At 42.6% G+C, this 9,944-nt stretch overlaps 1 protein-coding gene across 2 annotated transcripts in view; it reads right to left on the bottom strand.

Annotated features, from left to right (window-relative positions):
• Window positions 1–4,302: 4,302 nt before the first annotated feature.
• The window catches only part of PIK3C2G (phosphatidylinositol-4-phosphate 3-kinase catalytic subunit type 2 gamma), a 305,535-nt gene continuing 299,893 nt past the window's right edge, over window positions 4,303–9,944 (bottom strand). For both annotated transcript variants that reach the window (XM_065567969.1, XM_065567972.1), the window contains exon 33: window positions 4,303–5,286. In XM_065567969.1, the coding sequence (XP_065424041.1) occupies window positions 5,134–5,286 (153 nt within the window). In that variant the 3' untranslated portion in view covers window positions 4,303–5,133. The remainder of the gene's footprint in view (window positions 5,287–9,944) is intronic.

The raw sequence follows: 9,944 nt of genomic DNA, 5'->3' as shown, positions 1-9,944 counted from the left end.
CAACAGTTTAGTGCGTGGCCTGATTTTCAGAGGTGCTGAGCACCTGCAATTTCCACTGAAAGCAGTGGAAATACTTGTGTGGCTAAATGCTATTTAACATGAATAAAGGCTGTAGAATTGGGCCCTGAAGTAATTTAGAAGAACTCCTACATGGTTGACTTTTGCAGTATATTTTCTTGAATCCAATCAATATTTTAATATATAATTATTTGCAACTAATAGCAAAATAGTAATGAAGTATTAAATAATAAGGAAGTAGCATTTTAATATTTATGGTCTAAGACTTCCAAAAGCACCAAAATTATGTGCAAAATTGAGTGGTCTTTTTCATTTGCATTGAGAAACTTTTTCCTACTGTATATTAATCTGTTCAAAAAAAGAAAACAGGAAACATACATACACATACACACAATTAAAACATAATTTACCCTTTAAATCCATAATGAGTCAATTTCTGATGGAGCTATAGCTCATCAATGCCCATTGTAAAAATGATAAAAGCTCAAGAGTGGTAACCTAGACAATATTCAATTTTGCTGATACCAGGATCTCAAAACACAAACCACCTGCCAGATACTGCTGTCGGCACCTTCTCTGCCAGCATAGCCCTTGCCCTCCTATCAAGAGACTGTGTTCTCCCAGCCGTCTTATAAAATTGCTTTTGTGCAATGAGCTTCACATGGACACAGGGATCTACATGCACAGAACTCATTGAAGGTTTCAGGTCCAAGCGTCAATAACTTACCAAGCTGTTTTACAATGGCACATTTCTTACTTAAGATACTTGTATCAATGCTTATCTCAAGGATCGGCAACCTTTGGCCTGTGGCCCACCAGGGTAAGCCCCCTGGCGGGCCAGGGCCGATTTGTTTACCTGCCGCGTCCACAGGTTTGGCCGATCGCAGCTCCCACTGGCCATGGTTCACTATTTCAGGCCAATGGGGGCTGCGGGAAGCAGCGGCCAGCACATCCCTTGGGCCGTGCCGCTTCCCGCAGCCCCCATTGGCCTGAAACGGCGAACCGCGGCCAGTGGGAGCCATGATCGGCCAAACCTGCAGGCATGGCAATTAAACAAACTGGCCCTGGCCCGCAAGGGGGCTTACCCTGGCGGGCCGCGGGCCAAAGGCTGCCGATCCCTGGCTTAGCTTTATAGTATGATTTTATTTTTATTGTTATTTTAAACCTTATTTTTATTACTATATCCCCTATACACAAAATGTGTCTCTCTCTAATATGGAAAATTATACTCTCCTGTACATACCACAGGCAAAGATTTGAAAATGTTACAGGAAATAACACTATTGGAAAATTGCCAACATTTATTTACATTAAAAGCAAACTAAAGAAATCAAGACAGTAAACTGAGAAGAATCTGAAATCAGTAGTGAACTTTAGAGTCAGGTAATATGATAACTAAAAGCGGGATATGATCTGTCTTCTGCATTTTTTGAGAGGGAAGTCACTTGCTTCTTTATCTTGGAATACCTATAATCTAAAATTTCGGCCTCGTTGATCCTTGTATTGTTTATATTTGTATCATAGACAATATCTTTTTCATATGGTAAATATTTTATGGTTTTTCTTCAGCACTGAGGAGGCATGTTCATGTTTTTACTCAAGCAGGTTCTCTCTCCTTACTGAGAAGTTTAATTTCCCCAGGCAATATGGTGGCTCTGTTCCAAGAGCCGACATAACCAATCTGTTTGCATATGAGAAGAATGCCATTTTTTTTGGATTCATGATATTCTTAAATGACACTCATACTGCAACTTCAACAGGTTTATATATCATAAGCTGCTTAAGCCTGATTTGTATGTCTTAAAACTATTATCCTTTGCTTGGAAAAAAGGAATCCCCTACAGCTCTGGGCATTATATCCCACTGTCAGCCACTTTTTCAACTTGCAGGATAAATCTCAACTCTAGCCAAATACATGTTATAATATTAATGTTTACATCATGAATCAATCCTTTTTTTTACTAGCCTGTGACCCTGATTCTGGAAAGACATACCAGTATGTAAGTGCCTAACTTTATGCACAGGTAACCCTTCTGCCCATCTAAGTTGGCAGCAACAAGGGCCGGGTTCTGTATCTAGGGGTTCCGTTTCAATAACGCAATGCAAAACTGGCTCGAGCCCCCACCCAGTGACCTGGGACAATTCCATACCACCCCCTGGGTGCCTCTAAGAGGCAATACTTCCCCTCTCGCAAGCACGGAGTCTGAGTGTAACAGAAAATGTTTAATAACATGAGGTAAACGACATCAGCATTAAATTGGAAAAACACCACAAACAGGATTCATAACACAAACCATGAGCAAAAAACCCACCCCAGCAAATTGGGCTGTGTCCTTTCCCTTTGGTTCTTGAATCCAGCAACCCAAAAATCACCCAGAGTCCCCAAAGTCCAACACCTCCAAAGTCTCTTGGGTCCAGCAACCACCCAAAGTCCCAAAAGTCCAACAGACCCCAAAGTCTCTGTCCCTGGTCAGTGCAGCCCCAGAGTAAAAGGGGGGAGGGGCACGCAGGGTGTTAAGGGGCACCTTACGTGATCCGAGGCCGGCTGGCCGTCTCTCCGTGGGGTTCTGCCACAGCCTTCACCACGAGCCAGTCCACTTCCTGCCGTCCCACAAACTGCTCCGCTCTACAAGCTTCAGCGCTCACCGACCTGTGAGCTGCTCCAGCCGTTCCCGCAAACAGCTCCGCTCGCCGTTCCTTGGGCCGCTCCAACCGGCCCCGCAAGGCTCCGCGCCGCTCCTCCAGTCATCCCCACAAATTGCTCCACCAGCTGCTTAGCAATATAGCTTCAGGCTCCCCCACTAGTTAACACAGCCTCAGTGATCTCAGCTCTTAATAACTTTAGCTCTTTTGTGATTTCAGCTCTTAGCAATTTCAGCTCATAGTAGGGGAGCCCCAGTGCTAGTGCACCATTGGCCCAAAGTGAATTCAGCTCAGCAGCCTGTAACTAGACTCCTAATGGAATCAAAGTTAGCTCTGACATTCAACAGTGGAGAGAGGAGGTAGTGCAATTGGTGTTTCAAACCCTCAGAGGGGGCCCATACCATCAGTTACAAATACCTGTCCCCATCCTCTCTCAATTCACTGGGTTTTGTAACCCATGCCCCTTGTCAAGCAAGTGCTACTTAGGTAATGGTGAAGGACTCACTCAGTCCTTCTGTCATACAACAGTTCCACTGGCCTTGATTCACAGAATCAGGGTAACAAAACTTTATTCTTCCTGCCCCAATAACAGAGAAAACTGGGGATCCCACACCAGCCAAAGTAACCACTTTGAGTTGCTGTTGTTTCATGCCAGGTGAGTGGGTGTGCCTATGCAAACAAGATCAGCCCCTGGAGTTCTTTTCCACACTCGCCATAATTCACCACCAGATGTCAGAGTAGAGCTCATCCTGACTCTGCTTACACACATGGGGCTCATGTGTGCAACTGATATTAATGGAATTCAGTGAGTCTAATGGGAATTAAAGTGTGCTTAAGTGTTTCACTGGATTGGGCAAAAGCACCTTCAAGGACTGAACTCATGAACCAGTCCCACTGAACTCAATGGGACTACTCATGTGCAGTGACAGATTAATGATTTTGCTGCCCTGAAATAATTGCTGCCCCGCCCGCCTCTGGCCCCGCCCTGACTCCACTCTTTCCCCGCCCCCATTCCAACCTCTTTCCCAAAGTCCCTGCCCCAACTCCGCCCTCTCCCAGCCCCTATTGGATCCCTTCCCCAAATCCCCGCCCCGGCCCCGCCTCTTCCCCCAGCGTGCTGTGTTCCCCCTCCTCCCCCCTCCCTCCCTGCCCTGCGAAACAGCTGTTTCGTGGTGCAAGCGCTGGGACGGAGGGGAGAGAAACAGGACGCAGTGGCGCACTCGCGGAGGAGGCGGAGGCGAGCTGGAGGGGGGGGGGGCGGGGAGGTTCTCCATGGATGCTCAAATTTGCCACCCCTAGGCCTTGTTGGCCTAGGCGATAATACGCCGCTGCTCATGTGCATGAAGTTAAGCATGTGTATAAGGCTTTACAGGACTGGAGGCGGTGTATGTATTGTCTAGTTCCCTGATGCAACATGAACATGCAATGGGGGGTAACACTAATGAACAAATATTTCTTATAATGTGATCTTACTTAATTTAACCTTTCAGCAGAGTAACTATTTATTGTATGTTCTCTTTACTTACAGTCATGGTTCAAATATATTAGTCATTTACATCTGATTTTTGGAAATGTTTAAAAGTCTATGGGGAGCATTGGATTTAAATATTTGTCAAACTCTAATTTATAACATTTATCAAATATTTTTCCAGAATTTATTTATTGCCAAATATTTTTCCAGAATAAACGCAGTGAGATGAAACATCTTACCCCAGATCTTAAAGTTACAAAGTCACATGTTACATCAGCAAGTTAAAACTTAAAAATATATGGTATACACTATAACTAAAGTACAGTACAGTTTTAAATTCTTTTAAATGTTCAGATTTTAAATTCTGCACATATAATTACATTTTAAATGTGAAATGAGCAAGAATTAAATGTGAAATGAGTAAATACAAACTGGCTATCTCTCAGGTGAACGTGCGATCATACTAATTGGGCCATATTTAAAACTGATATAACTACACAGACATCAAGTAGAGTGAATTCAGCCCAATAAGCTCATTATTGGTCTGATCCAAAGTCCACTAAAGTCATTGGGAAAGTACCATTGACTTAAATGGGCTTTGGATAAGGCTCCAGCATCACAGGTTTAGGGATACATAAAACATGTATGTAGCCGTATACAAATAACAGTGATCAGCAGGAACAAAAATCTTGCTTGTTGCCATAAGACATTTTGTCCAAGATAACTGAAATTACAGGCTGCAAGCCTTTTTACACCCAGGCTAATGGGAACTTGTTGCACGTAAAGGTAGTAATCCTATGAAGATAGCTAAATGGCAATGGATCATGAAAAAGAGATAATTTCCTTGTGATTAGTAGTTCAATGTATATACGGTTAGCGGTTTACTGCATGTTATATTCCCAAAGGCAAATATTTTGGCTAATGTGCCAAAATGGCCCATGAGAAAAGGGAAAAAGAAATATTAATTAAAGAATATTTATTTCACTGATCTAAGGCAATGTTCAAATTATACTGTTCCCCAGTGGGTACCACTTTTCTTCATTTAATGGGACACTGTTCAGTTGAATGTTGATAGCTCCCACAAATGTTCCTTTGCTTTTCACAATAAGCTGTAACACACGTCCTTGGAGCTCGGTGACTGCGTCATATACTACCTGCAATCATATATGGGAAAGCAGATAAAATACAAGAAAACTGAATATTTTGATACCAAAAGCACTTTTTTTTGTTATGTATCACTTATACCTAAAGATTACTGCTACTGCTTAAAGTAACTGACAAACTGCCAGCAAGAGTCCCAAGTTCCAAGCCATGAGCCATGCTCAAGTCAATGGAATTACACCAGGAACAAATTTAGCCTGATGTATTCGAAATAAAAAAAGCTTCTGCTGGCTTAGGCTAGTAAAGTTTAAAGACTGACCATTTGCAAGGAAGTTTAAAACCAGTGTTTTAACTCCACCATGAATTCAACTAGTAAAATTAATAACTATGCAAAGTACTAAGTACTAGGTACATTTAGAATGCCCTCTAGCTTTTAAAGGGTTTGTTCTTCATGTGTCACTCAGTTTGACATCAGAACACGGGGTTCCCCTGTTTAATAGCTGGTTCATTAACCTCCTATCTCTGTTCACTGTTGAAATATTTTATCTTACCATATATACAGTTACCATTCCACTACCTCCAGTGTCACCATTCTTTCACAGCATGTAGCAAAATATCCAGCAGTTCTGAATAGGAGATCAGTGAAGAAAGGATTGTTTGGGAAGTGACTGGAGAGAAGACTCCATTGTAAGGTGGAGGGAGATAAAGCAGGAGAGTTAGGAAAGTAGGAAGGAGTTCTTTCTATTTTGAGGAGAGAAGGATTAAGAGCTCAAGATGAATGTATTAGTTCTCAGAGTGATAAAAATTAGTGGGGATGACAGGGCTAAAACACCATCCATTTGGAAAATTTAGGTTAAGTAAGGTTATTTATATGTTTGTGATGCTTTTTACCTATACCATCTAATTTAAAAAAAGATGATCCTGGCAGTCCTGGTGCAGACTATAATACATCCTGCACTATCAAAAGGCTAACTTATATCATTGAGATTGAAACCCACCTCCCTCCAAAATTAGGCTATAGTTTGGGGGTTAGAGCACTTACATGGGAGGAGGAGAATTGCTGGCTTCAAGTTCCTGCTCCAGAGTAGGGATTTAAACTGGGTTTATCTCACATGACAAGTGAGTGCCCAAACCACCAGGACATTGGGTCTAAAGAGGACAGCACCATAGAATATCAGGGTTGGAAGGGACCTCAGGAGGTCATCTAGTCCAACCCCCTGCTCAAAGCAGGACCAAATCCCAACTAAATCATCCCAGCCAGGGCTTTGTCAAGCCTGACATTAAAAACCTCTAAGGAAGGAGATTCCACCACCTCCCTAGGTAACCCATTCCAGCGCTTCACCACCCTTCTAGTGAAAAAGTTTTTCCTAATATCCAACCTAAACCTCCCCCACTGCAACTTGTGACCATTACTCCTTGTTCTGTCATCTGGTACCACTGAGAACAGTCTAGATCCATCCTCTATGGAACCTCCTTTCAGATAGCTGCTTTCAACTATCAAATCCCCCCTCACTCTTCTCTTCTGCAGACTAAACAATCCCAGTTCCCTCAGCCTCTCCTCATAAGTCATGTGTTCCAGCCCCCTAATCATTTTTGTTGCCCTCCGCTGGACTCTTTCCATTTTTTCCACATCCTTCTTGTAGTATGGGGCCCAAAACTGGACAGAGTACTCCAGATGAGGCCCTGCTCTGTTTTTGTGAATCTAGCCCTTCATTTCCTTTGCTCTCATTAAAAAATACCTGACATGAAACTGACTTTTTTGATTAGCTGAAAATTCTGAAAAAAATCAGTTTTGGTTAGTCTCGAAATGAATTTTATTTCATTTTTACAGAACTGCCAACAAATTGAAAAATCAGTTCTTTGCCCAGTTCTAATTGTGACACAGTGTCCTCCTCATTGCAACGTGTGGGGTCTGTTAGCACACTAATTAGGGGGGGAACTACTAGAACTTTAGATACTGTATGCTGTCAGTCCAAGACACTTAATTATGTTAATAAAAATTGGGACCTCTTGCCCTAAGTTGATTTTGTGTATTTACTTGCCTCTCAGACAGAGGCAACACCAAATTATTAATTATAGTAATAACTATATGGAATTGGAAGGATTGGTAATCATTACCTGTAAAACATGGTTGGTTCACTATTAATAATTATTTTGTTCATCTTAATATAAGATGAGCACATATAAGAGCACAGACACTAAAATCACTAGGATTATTTTAATATTTTTAAATGGTATCGATGATTAGCCAAAATAACTTAACACTGTGCTGATGACCTATTCTGAAGCACCTCTAAATAGACCCTTTGTTTAAAAACATGGAACAGGAAAATACAACAGAAATAACATATCAGCCACCATAAAGGAGACAAGCAAGTACGTTAGAAATTAACTGCCTTCCTTTAGAATAAAATTAGAATGCTGATTATTTCCAGAAAGGCACTGTACTCTCTTTTATAGTTCTCTTTTTTTGAGCTAACTTGTTCAAGAAGCTTTTTTCACTAAAAAAAAAAAGAAAAAAAAAGAAAAGAAAAAAAAATTTCATGAACATGTAATTGTTGCACATCACACATAATAAACAGCTGTCACTGGTGAAATCAACAACACTGTTAGAAAGTATATACTGTTTGCATATTGTGAAAGAGTTCTGAAAAATATTACAGCCACAACTTGTGAAATGGATCCAATGAAGACCAGTGATACTCCCTATACTGGAAATAGTCAATGCCTTCTTCAGTAGAACACAAATTCCGTGAAAAATACTAGTTCACCCAGTCCCCCAAAGCTAGTGCTTGGCCCTGAAGATCCCTCCAAGTGCTGTCCTATAACCAACCTCCCAATCCTGGGCAAAATAACTGAGAAAGAATAACCACCAAGCTCTGGCAACATATGCACCATCCACTATCCTCGTGCCGCAGAATCAGTGTTCAGACTGTGATACAAAACAGAGAATGCTCTTGTGGCATTAAAGGATGGCCTTCTTATGGCCCTAGACACAGGAAAGATCTCCATGCTGTGACAGACCCAGACCAGTGGGGTACAGGAGTCTGGTAGAGGGCAAATATACTGGTCACCAGATAAGTAGTTTTCTGTTCCCTGAGTGACCAGAGAAGGGGCTGTACTAGAGTAATCAGGAACCTGCTAGAACCAGTTAAGGCAGTCAGGCTAATTAGGACACCTGGAGCCAATTAAGAAGAAGCTGCTAGAATCAATTAAGGCAGGCTAATCAGGGCACCTGGGTTTTAAAAGTAACTCACTTCAGTTTGTGGTGTGGGTGTGAGGAGCTGGGAGCAAGAGGCGCAAGGAGCTGAGAGGGAGAGGGTGTGCTGCTGGAGGATTGAGGAGCACAACTGTTATCAGACACCAGGAGGAAGGTCCTGTGGTGAGAATAAGGAAGGTGTTTGGAGGAGGCCATGGGGAAGTAGCCTAGGGAGTTGTAGCTGTCATGCAGCTGTTACAGGAGGCACTACAGACAGCTGCAGTCCACAGGGCCCTGGGCTAGAACCTGGAGTAGAGGGTGGGCCTGGGTTCCCCCCAAACCTCCCAAGTGACCTGGACTGTGGGTTCTTCCAGAGGGGAAGGTCTCTGGGCTGTTCCCCAACCCACATGGTGAATCTCTGAGGCAAAAAAATCCGCCAATAAGCGCAGGACCCACCAAGATAGAGGAGGAACTTTGTCACAATGCTTATATTGCTGGACCTTCTGTAGCCTTTGACACAGTGGACCACAAGATACTACTAACATGCCAACATGACAGTTCATCTCCAGCAGAACTCAGAGGGTCGTAATGAGTAACTCTGTTCCTCCTCTCCAAAAACCCTCACCTGCAAGGTCCTGCGGGGATCCATAGCATCCTCTCTTCTCTACAAAGATCTATATGAGACCACTGGGAGAGACAGTGAGATGCTGTAGATTTAGATGCCAACAGTATGCTGATGACACTTAAGTATGTATCTCATTCTCAATTGATGCAACAACCAACACTACTAAAATGTCAGAATGCCAACATGAAATCAGCTCTAGAAGGAAAAGCAGCTGGCTCAAGACAAACCTAGGCTAGATCAAAGTAATGCTGATTGGAAAGAAGAAATGCTTTGAAGAACTGTCACAGACATTATCTCTACCTTCTACTGAAGGCATACAGACCCCATTTATCAAAATGGTATGAAGCCTTAGGGGCTTGTTTGACTTCTCAGTAAGTCTGAATGCATCAATATCTAAAAATGCCCTTTTTTCATCTTCAGCTTGCTAGAAAACTGCATCCCTTTCACACAGAGGAGAGGCTCTTCTTGTGATGATTTGGGGAATCTGGTTATTTATAGCTTATGCTTTCTGGCTAATATTGGGGATTTTCTATGTGTTTCAGTGTCAGACTGCAAACTCCATTTTGAATGTGGGGGATGTCTGCCTTCTCTGTTGCCTTTTTACCTCCATGCTGAACTCAAATTCCAAACGGTGGTGACTCTGGGCTAACAATGGAGGTGCATTAAAACTTGGTGATCATCCATTCAAATGGAAAACTCTTGGACAAAGAGATGGCTACCATGAAGGCAAACAAGTTTTCAAGGCTGAACTTCACGGGGGAGGTAACTAAGCAACGAATCACCTGGTGGGAGACTTTGTTCACCTGATGAGGCTGTTCAGGGAGGGTCACCTGAAAAAGGGGATTGGAAGTTATAAGAGCAAGGGTCTCTCCTTGACCATTTGAGAG

Source organism: Chrysemys picta, chromosome 1 (assembly GCF_011386835.1).
Source record: "Chrysemys picta bellii isolate R12L10 chromosome 1, ASM1138683v2, whole genome shotgun sequence".
In the NCBI taxonomy this organism is placed as follows: Eukaryota; Metazoa; Chordata; order Testudines; family Emydidae; genus Chrysemys; species Chrysemys picta.
This window is presented reverse-complemented; position numbering and strand designations above follow the sequence as displayed.